Source organism: Rana temporaria, chromosome 5 (assembly GCF_905171775.1).
Source record: "Rana temporaria chromosome 5, aRanTem1.1, whole genome shotgun sequence".
Taxonomy (NCBI): domain Eukaryota; kingdom Metazoa; phylum Chordata; class Amphibia; order Anura; family Ranidae; genus Rana; species Rana temporaria.
The window spans coordinates 140,216,682-140,239,450 of record NC_053493.1 but is presented as its reverse complement, the minus strand read 5'-3'; the positions used below and the strand labels follow the sequence as shown (position 1 = coordinate 140,239,450).

At 43.3% G+C, this 22,769-nt stretch overlaps 1 protein-coding gene across 3 annotated transcripts in view; it reads right to left on the bottom strand.

The window, feature by feature from the left end:
* Nucleotides 1-22,769, bottom strand: part of BBS9 (Bardet-Biedl syndrome 9) — a 514,138-nt gene that overhangs the window by 256,103 nt on the left and 235,266 nt on the right. For 2 of the 3 annotated variants that reach the window (XM_040353183.1, XM_040353182.1), the window contains exons 13-16: nt 19,395-19,448; nt 12,260-12,362; nt 9,456-9,560; nt 84-98 (exon numbers count right to left, since the gene is read on the bottom strand). In XM_040353183.1, the coding sequence (XP_040209117.1) occupies nt 84-98; nt 9,456-9,560; nt 12,260-12,362; nt 19,395-19,448 (277 nt within the window). The remainder of the gene's footprint in view (nt 1-83; nt 99-9,455; nt 9,561-12,259; nt 12,363-19,394; nt 19,449-22,769) is intronic. The other variant, XM_040353184.1, reaches the window with a different exon arrangement.

Below are 22,769 nucleotides of genomic sequence, written 5' to 3'. Positions count from 1 at the left end.
TTGTTCTTACTACTGGGTGCTTACTATTTAACAACGATGTTTGGTAACTCACACAACTAATGTCCAACACTCATTCCTCTTACCTTCAGGGTTCAGTTCTAAAGTCACAGGCAGCAAATAAAGGGAAAAATAAATCAAGAAATAGTAAGAAATGTTTCATAAAAGTACAGCTGTGTAAACTTTTGGGCACTTTAACTGGAAAATTGCATATTCTGTTGGAATATTGTTAATCCAATAAAGATCAGCAACTTAATGGAAATTTAATAAGCAACAGCACAATGAGGTAAATAGGTTATGAACAATTTTCGCCTTCCTCTTACAGAATAATCTGTAGGGTACGTCCAAAATCTGGCCCTCTAGCCACAGAGAACTGCACCAAATCATGATCCCATAGCATTTTTATTGACATGTGGACGTGAGCCTGTTAAATGGTTCCATAGTGTTATTAGAAGCATACACTTCTGTTACGTACCCATATGATCATGTAACAGTACTGGAAGCACATTTCCATATTATTATATTATTACATTTTCAAGAGTAACTTTGATATGTATCTGCTGAACAACCCTTTGGCTCTGGTTTGACCTCACATCACATTTCAAATGTGATTTTGAAGGAACAAAATTTAAAAATATGGAATTATTTAATATATATATATATATATATATATATATATACTGTGTGTGTATATATATATAGATATATATCTATATATACTGTATATAGATATATAATTTATATATATATATATATATATATATATATATATATATATAAATATGTCTCCCTCTCTCTCTCTCTATATATATATATATATATATATATATATATATATATATATACATATATTACACACACATAGCATCTCACAAGCGAGTACAACCTTCACATTTTTGTAAATGTTATATCTTTTCATGTGACAACACTGAAGAAATAACACTTTGCTACAATGTAGTGAGTGGACAGCTTGTACAACAGTGTAAATTTGCTGTCCCCTCAAAACAATTCAACACACAGCCATTAATTTCTAAACTGCTGGCAACAAAAGTTAGTACACCCCTAAGTGAAAATGTCCAAATTGGGCCCAAAGTGTCAAAATTTTATATGGCCACCATTATTTTCCAGCACTGCCTTAACACTCTTGGGCATGAAAAAAGTGATGGTGTCTGCCCTGTGTAACAAAGGAGCGGGGATCGTGAAGAAAGAGGAAGGGAAATAATGTGATCAGATCAGAATGCACTGAATGCATAAACGAAGATTAGCCTCAGAAGACCACTAAATGGTCCAAATTAAGTGAATATGCGTCATAAATATAAATCATAAACCACAAACGTAACCAATGTTACGGTGTAAATACATAAATGTCTATATATGCAAAATATAGAAAATAGTATACACAACAAAATAAATAAACAGCACATGTACATATATAGTGAATCTCTTGGGCATGGAGTTCACCAGAGCTTAACAGGTTGCCACTGGAGTCCTCTTCCACTCCTCTATGACGACATCACAGAGCTGGTGGATGTTAGAGACCTTGCGCTCCTCCACCTTTTGTTTAAGGATGCCCCACAGATGCTCAATAGGGTTTAGGTCTGGAGACATGCTTGGCCAATCAATCACCTTTACCCTCAGCTTCTTTAGCCTAGGCCGGGGATATGCAATTAGCGGACCTCCAGCTGTTGCAGAACTACAATTCCCATGAGGCATAGCAAAACTCTGACAGCCACAAGCATGACACCAGAGTCAGAAGCATGATGGGACTTGTAGTTTTGCAACAGCTGGAGGTCCGCTATTTGCATATCCCTGGCCTAGGCCATCTTTCTGTAGGTCAACAATTCTTATTTTTTTCAGATCCTCAGAGTTCTTTGCCATGAGGTTCCATTTTGAATTTTTAGTAACCAGTATGAGAGAGAGAGTGATAACACCAAATTTAACACACCTGTTCCCCATTCACACCTGAGACCTTGTAACACTAATGTGTCACATGGGGAGGGAAAATGGCTAATTGGGCCCAAATTGGAAATTTTGTGTACTCACTTTTGTTGCCAGTGGTTTAGACATTAATGGCTGTGTGTTGATTTATTTTGAGGAGACAGAAAATTTACACTGTTATACAAGCTGAACACTCACTACTTTATAGTGTAGCAAAGTGTAATTTCTCCAGTATTGTCACATGAAAAGATATAATAAAATATTTCCAAAAATTTGAGGGGTGTACCTACGTATGTGAGATAAGGTGTGTAGAGAGACAAAATGTGAGGTTTGTCAGTGATTGTTTTTTTAATCTCCATAATTATAAAGTACAGCTTTTTTAAATCTCCATCTCTTAACTGAGGGGAGCCATAAAAACCATTAGTTCAAAACAAAAATGAATTGCTACAGTTTTTACCAGTGGTCTCCAAACTGTGGCCCTTATGCAACCTTTGGGGCACTGTTCCTCTCGCATTATTTCCTTCTACTGACACCAATGATGAGGCACCATTCTTACACCAAGACTGAGGCACTATTCCTTCCACTGACATCAAAGATGGAACATATTCCTCTACTGACACCAGTTAGGCCCCGTACACACGACCGGATCTATCCGCTGGAACTGGTCCGACGGACCAGTTCGAGCAGGACCGATCCGGTCGTGTGTAGGCCCGAGCGGACAATTGTCCGGTGGATCGCACAGTTTACAGCGGACCAAAATTGCTTAGCATGCTAAGCAATCTGTCCGCTGGAAACCTGTCCGTCAGACGTGTTCGGTCGTCTGTACGGACTCACCGGACACGTCCGACCGACCGCCATCCCCCGCATGCGTCATACTGAATCGACGCATGCGTGGATGCTTTGAACTTCAAGGCCGCCCACGTCATCGGCACGGCCACGCCCCGTGTATTGTTTACGCGCGGATTTATGTCTGATGGTGTGTACAACCATCAGACAGAAATCCGGCAGCCAGACGCATTGGATCTGTCCGCTGAAAATGGTCCGGCGGACCGTTTTCAGCGGATAGATCCGATGGTGTGTACGGGGCCTTATGGGTCACTATTCCTCCCACTGACACCAATGACAGGTCACAATTCCTTCCACTGACACCAATGACTGGTCACTATACCTCCCACTGACAACAATGATGGGGCATTAATCATCTCACCGACACCAACAATGGGGCACGGTTCTTCCATTGATACCAACAATGGTGTACTATTCCTTCTACTGATACCAATGATGGGGCACCATTATTCCTCCTACTGTCCACAGATGCTATGTCATTTTGTTTACTTGCACTGTCCACCAAGCCTGTGGCATTTTCTACTCCCACTGGCCACAATCCGGCCCCCCTAAAGTCTGAAGGACAGTAAACTGGCCCTTTGCTTAAAAAGTTTGGAGACTCCTGGTTTATACCTTATAGATCGTGCTGCTTATTTAGAGATGCCCATAAACACAACCAGTGGAAAGAAATCTGAAAACAAACATTTACAGCAAATATATCTCTTAAATTTGGTTACAGTGTCTTAGCAAGGAGTGCCTAGATAAATAAGTAAATGTAAACTTAAACTTAATTTTGCTGACAAAAATCAAGCTGTGCACATTATTCACAGGTCACAGAATGGGTGTCACAAACTAAAACTGAACTTTTAAGACAAAATTTTAAAAAAGGATCACCGCGTGGAATAAAACTGGCCGCACAACTGAACACTACCGTACATCGGCTTCTGGATAAAAAAGGCCAGGAACACCTTGTGTTCATAAAAAAGTAATAACACATTTCATTTTATAAGTCTTCCAGAAGTACAAACATATTACATTGCCAGTATACAATGATTTTGCAGTTTGGCACTCAAGTTTCTAATACAAGCTTATAGTAAAAGCACATTGTATGGCTGAAGTCAACAGATATTGAAAACCCTATTCAAGAAACTAGTTAATGTCAAACAGTTGTGATCATAAAATTTTATTAAAGCAGAGCTTGTTCCAAAATAAGATACTTAAGTTTCTTGTAGATTCACCTACCAGTTTCTTACGCTCACTGGGAGCTCCAGTGGAAATATCTATGCATTATTGCAAAGGGGACCTGGAGCAGGTGGAAACTCCAAAGCACAAAGCTCTTTAAACCTGAGTTTCAGATAGGTAAGCAAATTGCTGGGTGGCTCAATGAACAAATTCCTACCATTTAAAGTGCAGTTTTCAGATTCAGCCACACATTTACTGGGAGACCATATTAAAACCCATTCTCTATCCCTACTCAATAGCAAGCAGAAGCGTGTCATACCTAATTTCTTTAAATATCTTAGTATTAAAAAAAAAAAAAAGATATAATTTTGCCCCTGTTTAAATCATTAGCAAGACCTCATCTGGAATATGCAGTTCAGTTTTGGGCACCAGTTCTCAAAAAGGATATCAGGGAACTGGAGAAAGTGCAGAGAAGGGCAACCAAACTGATAAGAGGCATGGAGGAGCTCAGCTATGAGGAAAAATTAGAGGAACTGAATTTATTCACTCTTGAGAAGAGGAGATTACGGGGGTATATGATCAATATGTACAAATATATAAGGGGTCCATAGTGAACTTGGTGTTGAGTTATTCACTTTACGGTCAACACAGAGGACAAGGGGGCACTTTTTACGCCTAGAGGAAAATAGATTTCATCTTCAAATACGGAAAGGTTTCTTCACAGTAAGAGCTGTGAAAATGTGGAATAAACTCCCTCCAGAGGTGGTTCTGGCCAGCTCAGTAGATTGCTTTAAGAAAGGCCTGGATTCTTTCCTAAATGTACATAATATAACTGGGTACTAACATTTATATGTAAAGCTGATCCAGGGAAAATCTGATTGCCTCTCGGGGGATCAGAAAGGAATTTTTTCCCCTGCTGTAGCAAATTGGATCATGCTCTGCTGGGGTTTTTCACCTTTCTATGGATCAACTGTGGGTTTAGATTGGGTATATGGGATTGTATGATATCATTTAATTTTTGTTAGTTTTTTTATGGTTGAACTGGATGGACTTGTGTCTAACTAACTATGACTAACTATGTATATACATAATTTCCCCCCTGGAACTGCTACAATTAACCCCACAGCTCATGCTGACATTAGGCACTGCCAGGTGCTAGCTGGTACCAGTTATTTTAAAACCTTTAGGTTTGGCAGCTTGTAGTAGAAAATTAGGGCAATGGACCCCAGAGTCCCAGTAGAATATCAGAGTAAGGCCTCCAGAGCACCCCACAAAACAATGCAAGGCATAACAACCTGCCAAAAGCACAAGCACAGCACTGTGGGATGCATTTGACGTTCTCCTTAAGCGCTGATAGCTCTAAATCCAGGAATCTGACGACATCCAGGGCTTCAGGGGCTCAGGGGTTGCATTTCAGGTATCAGATCAAAAATACCTGGTAATGACTGGCACCAATGCCTAATCATTATCTGTGTATATGTTAGAGCTGGCATTTCAACAAAGGTGTGCTCTCAGAGAAATACAGAGGCATCCACTACCAACCCCAATCCGAACTCCCAATCCATTTCTTTCTGAATATGGAACCACTGATTCAGCATCACAGCCAGACGGCTGGCATTTTCATAAGCAAAAGTTAGTCTTCATACTTCCTCGGTTAACGCTTTCTTTAACAACTGGCTTAAGATTTACAGATCTAAATAAACACTGAAGTGTTTTTAAATCATCCCATGCAGTGCTTAAACTCTAAAGAATGCTGAAAATACAAATACAGCTGCTTATTGCATTTATCATTTGTAATATTTATTAAAGGCGATTTAACTTGTAGACTCAGGGGAAGCATTTGTAGGACTCTTAGCATAACCAAAAAAGAAAATATGATGCCAAAACAAGATGCTTGTTGTCCATTCACCCACCACAGGTCTCATCAGCCTGATAAACTGCTGTGTTCAATTTGAAACTGTACTCATAATTCTTCATAGAATGATGCTGAAAGCAATAACTCTATTTCTCTTGGAGAAGGGGAGGGATTGTTAGTTTTGTTGGAAGGTGGTGAAAAAACAAAGCCAAGAATCCCCACACGAAGCTCCTTATGCTTATTTTGGCAGGCAAAGCAGAAGATGTATCTGGGACCAGAAAATCGCAAAGTGGTTTAATGCACCTGATCATTTGCACAAATGTCAGTCTATTATCAGAACAAAATACTACAACTCCTAAGATGTGTCTATAAAATAATAATAATATTCATTATAATAATTATATTAACAATGATAACGATTTTCAAGGGATAAAGAATTCTAGAGTCAGGATTAGATTTTGACTTCCTGCTCAACTAGATCAACTACATTGTGCCACGTCCTTCCTACCCTGGTTTGCTGACAATATCAGGTGGTTTTGCTACACAAGGCAAACTGGGTTTGCCAAGGGTATGACAGCAGGTAGTATGTAGGTAAACCACCTGGCCTTCAGGAGAAAGATCAAGACCCATCTCTTCTGAGGGCCCAGGGAATGGATACCAAGCGCACCCATCTCTTCTGAGGGCCCAGGGAATGGATACCAAGCGCCCAGAGGCGATTCAGTTTGCATGTGTTGCGCTATATAAGTTTCTCACTCACTCACTCACTATGTGCTGGACAGCAGTGCAAAAGGTATGACAGAGTAAGGGTCCTTTCACACGAGCGGACCGTTCGTCCGTTCATTACAATCCCTATGGGAACGCGTCCGTTAGCGGATGGAGCATCTGCTAGCGTCCGCGTCAGTCGGGATCTGCTTTTCCGAACGGAAGAAACCCTATTTTTCTTCCGTTCGGCGGAACGGACCGGATGCAGACGGACAGACGGTCCGTCTGCATCCGGTCCCCCATAGGGGACAGCGGAGCAGAGACAGGGCGGTCCCTGCACTGTGTGCGGGGACCGACCTATCCGCCGACAGCTCAGCGGGGATCGCCGCTGAGCTTTGGCGGACACACGGAGCGGACCCAGAAACGGTCTGCTCCGTGTGAAAGAGCCCTAAATTGTGTGCAGAAGAGGATTGCAGAGGATATGATGGCAGGCAGTATGGGCAGAAGAGAAGTAAGATGAATCTATCAGCAGGCAGTATGTACAGGAGAGGAGCATAGGGAATATGATAGCAGGCAGTATGTACACAAAAGGTGTACAGGCAGTATGTGCAGGACAGGAGTGCAAAGGATATGATTGCAGCCACTATGTACAGTACTATGGAGTATATGATGGCAGGCAGTATGTATAAGTATATACAGGAGAGGAGTATAGAGGATATGATGGCAGGCAGTACGTACAGCTACGTACAGGATAGGAATATACCAGCAGGCAGTATGTTCAGCTATGTACTGGAGAGGAGTATGGAGGATATGATGGAAAACAGTGTGTACAGGAGCGGAGTATGGAGGATATGATGGAAAACAGTTTGTACAGGAGCGGAGTATGGAGGATATGATGGAAAACAGTTTGTACAGGAGCGGAGTATGGAGGATATGATGGCAAACAGTGTGTACAGGAGTGGAGTATGGAGGATATGATGGCAAACAGTGTGTACAGGAGCGGAGTATGGAGGATATGATGGCAAACAGTGTGTACAGGAGCGGAGTATGGAGGATATGATGGAAAACAGTGTGTACAGGAGCGGAGTATGGAGGATATGATGGCAAACAGTGTGTACAGGAGCGGAGTATGAAGGATATGATGGCAAACAGTGTGTACAGGAGCGGAGTATGGAGGATATGATGGCAAACAGTGTGTACAGGAGCGGAGTATGGAGAATATGATGGCAAACAGTGTGTACAGGAGTGGAGTATGGAAGATATGATGGCAAACAGTGTGTACAGGAGCGGAGTATGGAGGATATGATGGCAAACAGTGTGTACAGGAGCGGAGTATGGAGGATATGATGGCAAACAGTGTGTACAGGAGCGGAGTATGGAGGATATGATGGAAAACAGTTTGTACAGGAGCAGAGTATGGAGGATATGATGGAAAACAGTGTGTACAGGAGCAGAGTATGGAGAATATGATGGCAAACAGTGTGTACAGGAGCAGAGTATGGAGGATATGATGGAAAACAGTGTGTACAGGAGAGGACATATTCAGACTCATCTACGTATCAGTCACATAATAATAATGCCAATTTCCACAGCGACCGACTTCTTTCCCTGAGCAAAGAGCTCCAGGAATATAGCGGTAACCAGAACAGTGCTGCTGAGTGCCTGCGTATGTAAGTGTAAGAGGGAGAAGGGTGGGGTCAAAGTCGGAAACACGCTGTACATGTGCCAATGTTTCTGTGTTGTAAATTTTGGCTAAAGGCAACTGTAGATGGCAGCTTAAAAGCCCTCCTTTTGAGCTGTAATCATACCTGGAGAAGACCACTGTCTACTGCTTATACAATTCACTAAACCCTACAACCATCAGTCCCACTGTGCACAGGCATGTGCATGTTTTTATTCTAAGCACAATGCAAAGCATCTCAACAGAATTATGGGCCAAATCCACAAAGACCCGGCGTAACGGCGAAATTCTAATTTAAGTTACACTGCCTTAAAATTTCTAGCTAAGTGCCCGATCCACAAAGCACTTACCTAGAAATTTCTGGCCGTGTAACTTAAATTCCGCCGGCGCAAGGCGTTCCTCATTTCATGGGGGTGATTCCCATTTAAATGAGGCGCGCTCCCGCGCCGGCCGTACTGCGCATTCTCGTGACGTCATTTTCCCGACGTGCATATCGCGAAATTACGTTACGCCGGGCTTTGTGGATTGCGACGGGTCAATAAAGTTGCGTCGGGAAAAAAAAAAGATACGGCGCGAAAAAAAAAAAATTAAATTCGAAAAAAAAAACGCGTCGCTAGACAGAAGGGTCTGCTTTTACATGGTGTACTAACTTTACACCTTGTAAAAGCATCCCTAATTTTACACATGCAACTTAATACTTATGGAGAAAAAAACGAAGCTGAAAAGCTTCGTGGATCTCCGTAAGTGCTAATTTGCATACCCGAGGCGGCATTTCGACACGAAATGCCCCCAGCGGTGGATGCGGTACTGCATCCTAAGATCCGGCAGTGTAATTCAATTACACATGCCGGATCTTCTCCCTAACTATGGGAAACTGATTCTGTGGATCAGTTCCATAGTTAGGACCAGGGATACGACGGAGTAACAGCAGTTACTCCGTCGTATCTCTTTTGAGGATTTGGCCCTATATCTTTTTGGGAACTGTTGCACTGCACTTTACAAAACAATCAAGTGAAGGCAGATGCAGTTGGGACTAAGACAACCTTTCAAATGGTGGTCTACACCAAGTCTAAGAAAAATCACATTGGATTGAAGTGATGGTTTTGTTTTTGCATGACTGGTCAGCTAAACAAGAGTTCTAAAATCAACTTATCAACCACTTAATTAACAATTTGGCCGATCTCTAGGCTTCTTACCTTTCGTTTGCTGCCTTTTTATTCCTAATTGATATAAATGTTAAACAATAAATATGTTGGTTCAGCTTTAGGTACTTGCCTGTTGGTGTACTGTATGATGCCACAGCACTTCCTTCAAGGTCTGCTGGTAGACATTTACCCTTCAGGAAGACCGAAATGCTTGCTGTTTTAGGTATGCCTTGGTCTGTAGTAAAAAAAAATGATTATTGGAAGAGAAATATGTGCAACTATGGCTACAAAAGGTTGGCAAACTAAATATAACTGCAAAATCACACAAGTATGAAAACACAAGAGTAGTATGATAGCACAAATGAGAGATATTACAAATGGGTGACATTACACAAGTATAGCTACAAAACAATGACATCCATAAGACAGACAGACAGACAACACACATGAATAGCATTACACAAAACAGCCAAAAAAATCACAAAAAGTGACACTGCGCCTCATTGGTTTCTATCTCATCTCTTTCTGTTTCTGTTGCTTAGTGATGAAAAACTGTGTAGCTCTTTTATTTTCCCTTCCTCCCCACAATCTTTTTCAAAATGTTCGCATAAGAACATTGCAGTAGGCAGACTTTCTGTCTGATGACATCAAGCCTCTCACAAGACCTAATGACTGTCATAGGCAGGCTCTCTTGGCTACAAGAGGTGTCAATTTGGGCTGCTGCATCATCAGTGGCGCACTCAACTTGCACAGAGGCAACTTCATCTGGCTGGGAAAGGGTTAACTGTAAAGCATGTCTCCAGGGCCACCAATAGGGGTAGGGGCATACAGCAAGCCCTACTGCGTCTTCTCTCCACGCGTCTCCTCCCTCCTCCTCCCAACATAGCTTCTCCTTTCGGCCAATTGGGAAACGGGTCTCCTGTTTGGATGGGAGGAGAATTTGTGTGACACTAGCGAATATTCACTAGTGTCACACAACTGGATGGGATCGGACAGCAGTGCTCTTCCCCCCCCCCAAGCCCACCCTATTTTGAAGCCTATTAGAGCCTCTGGCTCTAATCATGTGCTTAAACCCCACCCCTATTGGAATCCAATGCGTCCGGCATCCTGTATGCAGATTAGGGGCCAGACGGATGGATATGGACGGGCCGCCACTGACCTTTTGTCATTTAATGTGCGCTTAATGTGCGCTGTAGTGTGCTGGTTCATGGTGAATAACACCCCAGTGCACCTTACAATGAATGTGCATTGCACTGCCAAATAATAGTGTGTCATATTTTTTGCCAGCACAATGAACTTCCATTGCACAGAATGAATGAATGAATGGCACTGTATTGTACCAACAAGCGCATGTAACATGGTGGGGGAAGATCCTGTCAGTTAGGCTGTTATGCATTTAAAACTGTTGTAATGTCAATCACAATTCCCCCCCCCTATTGCTTGGACACAGTGTAGCAGTCTGTCTATCTGCTCTGTAAAGAGATAATAAACCCTTAATTTTCTAAACACTTTCAGCATCTGATTTAATCATTAACTAAGTATGCAGCTTCTTTATCTTATAATTCTTGCCTATGTTTCTTTTTAGGTTTGTGATCCAGGTTTCCTGTTTCAGGGTGGCTCCTTCCTGCTGCTGTGTCCTATGGAACCACCCTTGTATGCAGAGATTAAGCTGGCCATGGTTAGATCGAAATTTGATCGGTTCAGAATGGACTGGCTGAATTTCGATCCATCTATGGCCGTTCCCGTTCTCAACTCCTTTCATACAGGTCTGTTTGAAAGTTTTGAGCGATCAGAGCATGCAGCCAATTAGCTGCAGTGCCGATTCGTGTAGTCTGACAGTAGAGGGGTCCCACTGTCAGAATACAATAGCACAGTGTGGAGGATTCCTTCATCAAACTCAATTGTAAGGATGGGGGAATCCGATCACTTTTTTTTTTTGATCAGCTAACTTAGCTGAACAGAAAAAAAAATAAAGATCCATCTATGGCCAGCTTTAGAGCTGTATCTCCCTACATTATGTGCATCATTAGAAACACACAGCACCTACCGCATAGGATAGCAAGACATTCCCTTAGGCCTCGTACACACGATAGGTTAACCAGAGGACAACAGTCTGATGGACCGTTTTCATTGGTCAAAACCGATCGTGTGTGGGCCCCATAGGTTATTTAACCATCGGTTAAAGAAAAGCCAACTTGCTTTAATTTTAACCGATGGATTCCTAACTGATAGGTCAAAACCGATCGTTAGTAAGCACAACCATCGGTTAAAAATCCACGCATGCTCAGAATCAAGTCGACGCATGCTTGGAAGCATTGAACTTCATTTTTTTCAGCACGTTGTTGTGTTTTACGTCACCGCGTTCTGACACGATCGTTTTTTTAACCGATGGTGTGTGGGCGCGACGGACCATCAGTCAGCTTCATCGGTTAACCTATGACAACGGTCCTTCAGACCGTTCTCATCGGATGGACTGATCGTGTGTATGAGGCTTTACTCTTCCCTCCTCCAAGCTATCAGTCTGACTGAAGACTGCACTGTCCACTGTTAACTCTAATGCTGTGAAAACTAGAAATTCAGCACTGATAGCAGGAACCTGCAGCACATGTACACAGGTTTTGTTTATGAATGTCACTATTCACAATCAAATGCAGTTTTACTCAATAATACTGTATGCTTCTGAGCATAAAATGCTGCAGAGGCTTCATTTGACCTGCTTTGTTTGCTATGAAAAGAGATCTATGGGACATGATGTGTGCAAATACACAGAAAGCAGAGAAGGCCAAGGGTAGGGGCGAGTAAGAGAAAGTGGAAGGGGGAGGTAATGGCCCAAGTGTAGTACTTTTTGAATTATGTAATACTGAGAAAAAAGGTGAATACAGCATTATAAGGCTACACATTGAAATGGAATATGAAACAAGTTTGTTTACTCACCAATAGAATTGAATATGAACTGGTCCTGAGTAGTTGCTAGAAATGATGGGACTGTAATGGAGAGTACCGTCTTCTGCACTTGCCGTTTTGTTCGTATGCAGAACTATTCAGGGATCAAGAACCCAAAAGTACAACATTTTAGTTACTTGTTCAGAAATGTTAAAACAATTAGCCAGATTCAGATAGACTGGCTTAATTTTCAGGCAGCGTAGCATATCGCATATACGCTACGCCGCTGTAAGTCAGAGAGGCAAGTGCTGTATTCACAAAGCACTTGCCTCCTAAGTTACGGCGGCGTAGCGTAAATGGGCTGGCATAAGCGCGCCTAATTCAAATGTGGAACAGGGGGGCGTGTTTTATGTTAATGACTAGTGACCCGACGTGATTGACGTTTTTAACGAACGGCGCATGCGCCGTTCGTGGACATATCCCAGTGTGCATTGCTCCAAAGTATGCCGCAAGGACGTATTGGTTTCGACGTGAACGTAAATTACGTCCAGCCCCATTCACGGACGACTTACGCAAACAACGTAAAATTTTCAAATTTCGACGACGGGAACGACGGCCATACTTAACATAGGCTAGGCCAGCTATTTGTTCGACTAACTTTACGCCGGAAAAAGCCTTACGTAAACGACGTAAAAAAATGCGCCGGGCGCGCGTACGTTTCTGAATCGGCGTATCTAGTCATTTGCATATTCTACGCCGAACTCAACGGAAGCGTCACCTAGCGGCCAGCGTAAATATGCACCCTAAGATACGACGCCGTAGGAGACTTACGCCGCTCGTATCTTAGCCTAATTTAAGTCTATCTGGTTTCCAGAATACGTTTAAATTTACGACAGCGTAGATTCAGAGTTACGACGGCGTATCTACTAATACGCTGGCGTAACTGTCTCTGAATCAAGCTAAATGTATTTATCTGAACCCTAGAAATAAGAAAAGCATAAAACATTTTCAAAGACAGTTTTTCATCTATGTTTATTAAAAATATATATATATTATTTATATCTATATTAATTTAAAAAAAACTATGGAACAGAGCAAAAAAACTTGAGAAATAAAGTTTTAAGAACGTATTAACATTACCTTGTTAGACTTCTTAATTTTCTAGAGAATAAAAAGTTAAATCTATTTAGACACTAGAAGGGAAAAATATTTTCTCCACTGTTTATGAAAAGGTCCATAATCCTACAGTTGGGGGGCTACTTAAAGGTATTTCTCGAAACCCACATTTATTTTCATATGATTACTGTTTTTTTGAGAACAAGTTGGCTTAATTGTATTTCCTGTCCAAGAAATAGGACAACAGGGACAGCAAGTTAGGGGAAACCTCTCCAGCTGGCACCCAGACCACAATTAAAACCCAATAAATATTCTAATCCTTTCTCTAAAGTTTGCATTTACACTTAAACAAGAAAGAAAATAAAGAAATGATTGGTGCTTTTGTTTCTTGTTGGAGTGATATGGCTTAACTATGTTCACTGAACTATGTTGCAGTAGATGTTTAAAATATATAACAAGTCTTTAAAAGAGACACTAAACAAAATCCGATAAGCCCACTGCTCATACAACCCCACAACTACAGCCCAGGGTTGTGGGGAAGATGCCCTTGTCCCCATCAACATGGGGGGGCTTTCTCATCCCACTCATTTCCTGGCCTGCCAGGCTGAATGCTTGGATAAGGGTCTAGTATGGATTAGAGATCGACCGATATATCGGCCGATATTTGGCCTTTTTTAAGAAATCGACATTGGCGGATTTTTGTGCAAATTCGACCGATTACTGACTCCACTCTTCCCTTTCCCACACTCCACTGCCGCTCAGTGTGCGAAACTGACATTTGTAACTGAATGCAGACAGAGGAGCTGTCAGAATTCAGCGGTGATGTCTGGGGTGGGCAGGACCCGGGGTGGCGGGGACCCAGCAGCTATCAAACATCTCTGCCCCCTTTCTTAAGCAGCTTAATTTTTGGCTGGTGATTGATAGCTGCAAGGCCCCGCCCACCCTGGGTCTGGCCCACCCCCAACATCACCACTGAATTTTGACAGCTGGTCTCTCTCTGCATTCAGTGCCACCTGCCAGTGCCAATCAGTGCCATATGCCAATCAGTGCCAACCAGTACCACACGCCAGTGCCAACCAGTGCCACCTGCCAGTGCCAACCAGTGCCACCTGCCAGTGCCAATCAGTGCCAATTGCCAGTGCCAACCAGTGCCACCTGCCAGTGCCAATCAGTGCAACCTGCCTTTGCCAATGAGTGCCAACTAGTGCCACCTGCCAGTGTCAACCAGTGCCACCTGTCAGTGCCAATTAGTGCCAACCAGTGTCACCTGTAAGGGCCAACCAGTGCCACCTGCCAGTGCCACCTGCCAGTGCCAATCAGTGGCAACAAGTGCCACCTGGCAAAAAAAATGTAATCAGTCTAAGATATCGGCCCTGAAAATTGGCATCATATATAAGCCAACGGCCACCCTGATTTCTAAATATCGGCATAGGCCAGAGAAAAACCCATATTGGTCGACCTCTAGTTTGGATTTGGGGGGTTTCTTTAAAACTTTTCTCAAAATCAAAACTCGTTGCAGAGCAAAGTCGGAATCTACTTTCATATTGTACCAGTGTGAACCGGGCCGCAGCACACACGGTCGGAATTTCCCATGGAAAAAGTCAGATGGGAACTTTTCATCGGATATGCCCCATCTGACTTTTTCCGTCTGAATTTCCAATAGACTTAGATAGAGAGCAGGTTCTCAATTTTTCAGCCGAAAAAAATTATTAAAGGAAAATCCGTTCGTCTGTATGAAATTCGGACGGGGAGAAAACACGCATGCTCGGAAGCATTGAACTTAATTTTTCTCGGCTTGTCGCCGTGGTGTACGTCACCGCGTTCTTGACGGTGGGAATTTGGTGTGACCGCGTGTATGCTAGCCAAGCTTGAGCGGAATTCCATCGGAAAAAACATCCAAGATTTTTTCCAACGGAAAATCTGTTCTTGTGTACGCGGCATTGGTCCCTTGTCCAGCTTGAGCAAGAGAAAGTGGCTACATTGCTACATACAGTGGGATCACAAGCAGGGGTGGACTGACAACTCATGGGGCCCCTGGGCAATAGGAGATTATGGGGCCCCCAGGCAATAGATTATGGGGCCACACAGTATACACACACACATACAGTATACATACACAGTATACACACACAGTATACATACACACAGAATAAACATATGCAATCACTGAAAAGGTACTGAAGTGGCGGGGCAGCTATATTCTTGGGATTTTTAGACCAAAAGCATGTTGGTAAGGGACATTTCAGGGACAGATGTAAAAAAAGACAGATTTTTGCATACTGTCCCTGGTTTTGCTGAGTTTGGCAACCCTGATGGGTCCCCCTAGTGGCATGGGGCCCTCAGGCAGTGCCCGAGTGACCGAATGATCAGTCCGCCCCTGATCACAAGGTTTGGAGGGGGCTGAGAGCAACAGAAGGTATCTTCGAGTTAAGAATACATACTTGAAAATAACTTTCTTTTTTAAAGGGCTCTTTCACACGGAGCGGACCGTTTCTGGGTCCGCTCCGTGTGTCTCCGTCGGCTCAGCGGGGATCCCCGCTGAGCTGTCGGCGGATAGGGCGGTCCCCGCACACAGTGCAGGGACCGCCCTGTCTCAGCTCCGCTCTGCCCTATGGGGAACCGGATGCAGACGGACCGTCTGTCTGTCTGCATCAGTTCCGTTCCGCCGGACGGAAGAAAAATAGGGTTTTCTTCCGTCCGAAAACCGGATCCCGACGGACGCGGACGCTAGCGGATGCTCCATCCGCTAACGGACGCGATCCCATAGGGATGTATTACAAGTCCGTTAACGGACTTGTAATAACGGACAGGCGGAGCGGACGACTGAAAGGGGCCTAAAACATAGTTTAGAGTCACTTTGAGTGCAATTTGGGAAAAAGAAACACTGGGCTTGATTTACTAAAACCAGAGTGCAAAATATGGTGCAGCTCTGCATAGAAACCAATCAACTTCAAGTTTTTTGTCAAAGCTTAACTAAACAAGTTGAAGTTGGAAGTTGGTTGGCTACCCTGCACAGCTGCACCACATTTTGCACTCTCAAGTTTTATTAAATCAACCCCTATGTCTAAAACAAAATGTAATCCTTCTATGAAATTACCTTTCCTTATCTTGTAAATTACAAGGCAATATATATTTACAGAGCACATTTAAGTCTTTCAGAATATATCAGTGGTAAACCTTTGGCAGGACATTTTGGCTTACTAGCCCCAGTGACAGTCTGTAAAGAAGAAAAAGTAAGGGGAGCGTATTTTATTTCCCGAGAATGTGCAGACATTAGTCAAGGTGCACAGCAACACGATTTAAGCAGAGGGTTTTAAATTGGTGATTACAGCAAGATTCCAGAATAAATCAAATCCTAGACCAGGATACACATGAATTTAAGCTTTCTGTTAACCGGTTATCACAGTAATCTGTCTTCATATACATCTCCTTCTTCACACACAACTATGTAGTGGAAAATAAACACCTTTTGTAATTCCCGATGTTACAAAAGGCCTCCATTCATGAACAGTCACCTCATATACCCTTTTACTTTACTGACCAATATAAACTGCTTTCAGATAAAAAAATAAAAAATATATTTGTTCTGGGCGTGTTGAGTAATTTTATAGTCGTGAATGCAGATTTTAACTAAAAGGTACAAAAGTTATGTTTTTGATAAAAAGTCGCTTTCAAAAAAACAAAAAACTTTATTTGAAGGTTCCTCCAAAGCATACAGTTAATACAGTTGGCATCACACTGCCAGGGCCGAAATGGATAACATTGTTAACACATACAGTGCCTTGAAAAAGTATTCATACCCCTTGAATTTTTCCACATTTTGTCATGTTACTAGAGCTGGGCGATTTTTTCCCCTAAAACAAATCTGCGATTTTTCTTTAAAAAACTCGATTTAAGATCAGGATTTTTTAGGTCAGGCCGCGGCTTTGGCCTAGTCTGAGGCATTCGGCTTTGCGAACTAGGCCGAATCCGTGGCCTCGCCTAAAAACTCCTGCCCGCAGCTCCTCAGGACCGACGCGGTGTCAGCACCGGTCCTGGAGATTTTTTTTTTAAATCGATTTTGTCAAAATCTGAATCGATTTGACCTACCAACTCGATTTTTTCATCAAATTGATTTTTTGCACAGCCCTACATGTTACAACCAAAAATTTAAATGTATTTTATCGGGAATTTATGTGATAGACCAACACAAAGTGGAAAGAAAATGATAAATGGTTTTCCATTTCTTTTTACACATTAATATTTGAAAAGTGTGGCGTGCATTTGTATTTAGCTCCCTTTACTCGGACACCCCTAACTAAAATCTAGTGGAACCAATTACCTTCAGAAGTCACCTAATTAGTAAATAAAGTCTACCTGTGTGTAATTTAATCTCAGTATAAATACAGCTGTTCTGTGAAGCCCTCAGAGGTTTGTTAGAGAACCATAGAGACCAAACAGCATCATGAAGGCCAAGGAACACACCAGACAGGTCAGGGATAAAGTTCTGAAGAAGTTTAAAGCAGGGTTAAGTTCTAAAAAAATATCCAAAGCTTTGAACATCTCAAGGAGCACTGTTCAACCCATCATCCAAAAATGGAAAGCGTATGGCACAACTGCAAACCCACCAAGACGTGGCCATCCACCTAAATTTACAGGCCAGGCAAGGAGAGCATTAATCAGAGAAGCAGCTAAGAGGCCCATGGTAACTCTGGAGGAGCTGCAGAGATCAACAGCTCAGGTGGGAGAATCTGTCCACAGGACAACTATTAGTCGTGCACTCCACATATCTGGCCTTTATGGAAGAGTGACAAGAAGAGAACCACTGTGGAAAGAAAGCCACAAAAAGTCCCACTTGCAGTTTGTGAGAAGCCATGTGGGGGACACAGCAAACATGTGGAAAAAGGTGCTCTGGTCAGATGAGACCAAAATGTGTGCTGGAAAACTAACGCTGTACATCTTGAAAACACCATCCCCACGTGAAACATGGTGGTGGAAGCATCATGTTGTGGGGATACTTTTCTTCAGCAGGGACAGGGAAGCTGGTCAGCGTTGATGGGAAGATAAATGGAGCCAAATACAAGGCAAACTTATAAGAAAAACTGTTATGCCCTACACGATCGGTTCGTCTGATGAAAATGGACCGATTAATTTTTTCATCAGATGTCCGATGAAGCTGACTTTCATCAGTCTTGCCTACACACCATCGGTTAAAAATCTGATCGTGTCCAAAGCGGTGACGTAAAACACTACGACATGCTGAGAAAAGTAAAGTTCAATGCTTCCAAGCATGCGTCAACTTGATTCTGAGCATGCATGGATTTTTGACCGATGGATTTCCCCACAGACAATAGTTTTTTTCTATCGTTTTTTTAACCATAAGAAAAATTTAAAACAGGTTCTATTTTTTTTCACCGATTCGGAAAAAAAACGATGGGGCCCACACACGATCGGTTCATCCGATGAAAACGGTCCATCGGTCCGTTTTCATCAGACCAACTCATCGTGTGTACAGGGCATTAGAGTCCGCAAATAACTTTAGACTGGAGCGAAAGTTCAATTTCCAGCAGGACAACAACCCTAAATATACAGCCAGAGCTACACCACATCTTTCAGATATTTATTTGTAAAACATTTTAAAAACCATTTATCATTTTTTTTCCACTTTATAATTATGTGCCACTTTGTGTTGGTCCATCACATAAAATACATTTTGGTTGTAACATGACAAAATTTGAAAAAATTCAAGGGGTATGAATACTTTTTCAAGGCACTGTATTGTTACACAAATATATATGTTTTGTTTAGGGAAAATACCTGATATGTGACTGAATGGGGGGGTACAAAGCGTTGTTTTAATACAACGCAAAAAAAAAATGAAAAGGTTTACATACAAATTGTTAAAAAAACGTCATAAAAAAATCGCAAAGGGAAGAGAGTGATGAAGGCAATAACAACAACGAATTAGGGCAATTGCATAAATTGCGAAAAAGCCTGAAATTATTACAGCAATGGAGTAATACAAACATAAAAAATGTGTTGCATAATACCATATAAAGAGCATAAGCAAATTCAGAAAAATAATTCATACCTTAACTGTTACTGAAGGGACAGCTTCTGACTCCAAAGCAATGTCAACCGCTTGCTGATGAAAATAATCCATAGTAAATTAGTATGAAGCCAAAAAACTGAAAATCTAAGCAATAAAATGAATTATATATCAGACAGGAGGCTCATATCTTATGCATTATCTTTCTTTATTAATGCCCATAGCAGAAATACAACTTTTTCAGTAATTTCAAGTAGAAAAACGTTTAACTGAAAGAAAAAGAAAAGACTACAACACCCAGCAGCCCTCAGGCTGGGTCTGCCAATCATGAGGCAGGACAGCCGGTATATAAGGGGCTGCCTCCTTAGACCCTTCCTCTTTCTTTCTGCTCATGGCAGAGCATACAAGATAAGTACTTCATGGAACTTTATTCTTTGATTTGTTTATATATATATTGTCCCTGATACCGAATGTGGTGTCAGGTAATTTTGCTGAATCTTTGATTGATATATTTAAAATATATATTGGGGGTTTCTCCTTGTATTCTCCCCGATTTTACGTTTTTCATACCTGTCTCCCTGATACCGGATGTCACGGTGTCAGGTAGTTTTGTTGGAAACTTTGACTGTTTTATTTGGGAAGTGTGGAATATGGGGGGTTCTCCCTGGTATTTCCCGATTTTGCGTTTATTATATCTGTTTCCCTGACACCGAACGATGTCAGATAGTTTTGTTTGAGCCATGGTTGAAATCTTTCATTGATTTGTTTTACTCGAGGTCTCCCTGACTTGGGCTTCCCCCTTCCTTGGCGCCGGAACACTGCGGCGTCCTCCGTGCGGGGTCAGTGCTGTTCCCCTCGCTCCCTCAGCAGGCGCCATCTCTGGGCAGCTGTCCCTCCCCTCCTTCTTCCCCACGCTCGCTTCGCGCGCTCAGTCGGGGTCTCCGCCGCGGCCGCTCCTCTCCCCTCTCGCCGTCAACGGTGCCTCTCTCGTTCCCGGGAGTCACCTCGGCGTCCCCCTGATCTCCGAGCTGGACGGGAAAGAGCGGGTCTCAGCGACCGCTCTGTCCCTCACACGCTCGGCGCAATAGTGACTCCAGAGGCCGTAGTCTCGCGAGACTTCGCCTCTGGAGTTGAAGTCTCGTCAGGCTCTCCTCTCCTCCCACCGCAAGCTGTCTTACCCAGCGGTGTGGAGGCAGGAACCTGCGATCGTTCTCACTAGCAGGATTTACTTCCCATCTTGTTCCCTATAATTACACAATTAAATTAAATCATCTCAATAATCTTCTAGATATATAAATAAATATATTTATTCTCTTCAGTTCATGTTTCTGGGGAATCTTCCCTAGAATTTATACCTCATCAGTTCAGGTCTCTCCAATAAATAAATAAATAAATAAATTAAATTAATTATCTAACTATCTACATCTAATTAAATGAATATATATATATATATATATGATTTAGTTCATGTTCTGGGGAATTTATTCCCTAGAATAGAATACTTCATTTATCCGAATAAATAATTAATAAAAATATGGATAAACCAAAATCTGATAAATAAATAAATAAATATTTATATAAATGAACAAATAAATAAATATATTATAGCATGTTCCTGTACATGTTTTCCATGTTACTGTGCTGTTTTACGGTGCTGTCCGCAGACAGCAGACTCTTCTCCTGTGGCTGACGACTGGACCTTACCCCTGTTAGCGCCCCTGTCGGGGTGGACACAGTCCTGGCAGGCCGAGCCTACCTCAGTGCGGCACAGGTTCAAGAACTGATCAGTAGGTCCATCCAGGCTACCGTGGCGTCGGTTCCAACCCGCCTGCTCCCCCCTATGTCCGGACCATCCGGCAATGGTATACCACCCCTAAGTAGGGCTAGGTGTCCCAATGACACCGCCACGTTAATGTGGCCTCCGACTCCCTGACAAGGGAAGTAAATAACATGTCCCAGGCAGTACCCTCCCAGGACTGCCGACCCACTGCCCTCCCAGACTCCAATCGACCCCCGAGCCTCGGGGAGATGCACATGCAGAGGCAGCGGTCCGCTGGACGGACTAGGCCAGACTCATTCGTGGATTCTTCTAGAGTAGTCCGCGGAGTCCGAGACGGCTAATACCTTGAGTCTGAGGACGATTATGAGAGCAGTGGGCACATGGCGCTTCATGACGACGCCGACCCTGTGTCCCAGGGTGAACCATTATTGGACTCTCGTGGAGAGCCATTTTTCGATCAAGGGGCGATTAGCCATCCGCACTCCGGTGACTGGGCGCCCCTACCTGAGGCGGCCCAATTTATCGAATACTGGACCCGGAGATCGGTCGGTAGAGCTAACCGGTGCAAGTTGAAGGCGGAATGCCCGCCCTTCCATTGCCAAATAAGGTCGTGCACACTCCCGAGGTGGACCCATACTCTTGAGGTATCTCACCAAGCACGGGAAGTATTTCTAGAAGGGAATAGAGAGGGCCTTTTTAGGACCACACAGGACAGGGTCTTAGTTTCTTTTGGACCTATCACCATACTCTACGCCTTAGTGAGCAGGCTACCGCCTCTGTACAGCCGGTTGACCTAGCCCAATTTAGGGGCTGGGCCCAACGGGCAGTTTGCCTCCTGGGATGCGCGTACACTACGTGTTCGACAGAACACCGCCGCTCAATCCTAAGGAAGCTTGTCCCCAGCTGTCCCACCTGACCGAATCAGAACCCGGATCGGCCGCCGATGGCATGTTTTTCGGGATCACCAGACATGGACTTGATCCCCCATCCCATTCGGGTTTTCTAACTTGTTCACCGTCCTAATAGCCAATGAGTTGCAAGACCTTGGACCAAACAAGCAATAATAGAGGTGGACCCGTTCCCTCCGGGTTTTTCCTCAGCAACATCTTCCTGGTCAGGGAAAAGTGGGGCGGTTATCGCCCAATGTTAACTTGTGAAATCTCACCAAATTACTGAACCCTGTGGAACAGGGGTGAGGTGGATCATCTACTTGCACGACTTACTCTTAATGGCTCGTTCTCCTCGCCTGACGAACTAACACGCCTCCTGGATGGTCGGATCGCTTCAGGATCTGGGACTCCTCATAAATCACGGGAAATCCGTTCTCTCCCCATCTCAGGAGATAGGGTTTTTTGGGGTTCTTGGTGGACACCAACCGAGCGATTCTTCGGCTGCCCATGACCAATTAGCCGCCAGCTGCAAGAGATCAGTATCGAGCTGGGCAAACAAAGGGTGTCCTTACGCGGACTGGCTCGCTTAGTCGACCTGTAATCGGAGTCTATCCAGGCCATTTTCCAGCCCCTCTTCACTATCGAGCCCTCCAGAGACTCGAAGCTCTACACCTTCGCTAGGGGTTTCGCTATGCGGACGAAGTCGCTTTGGTCGCAGAAGCCAGGGTGGAACTACGGTGGTGATTA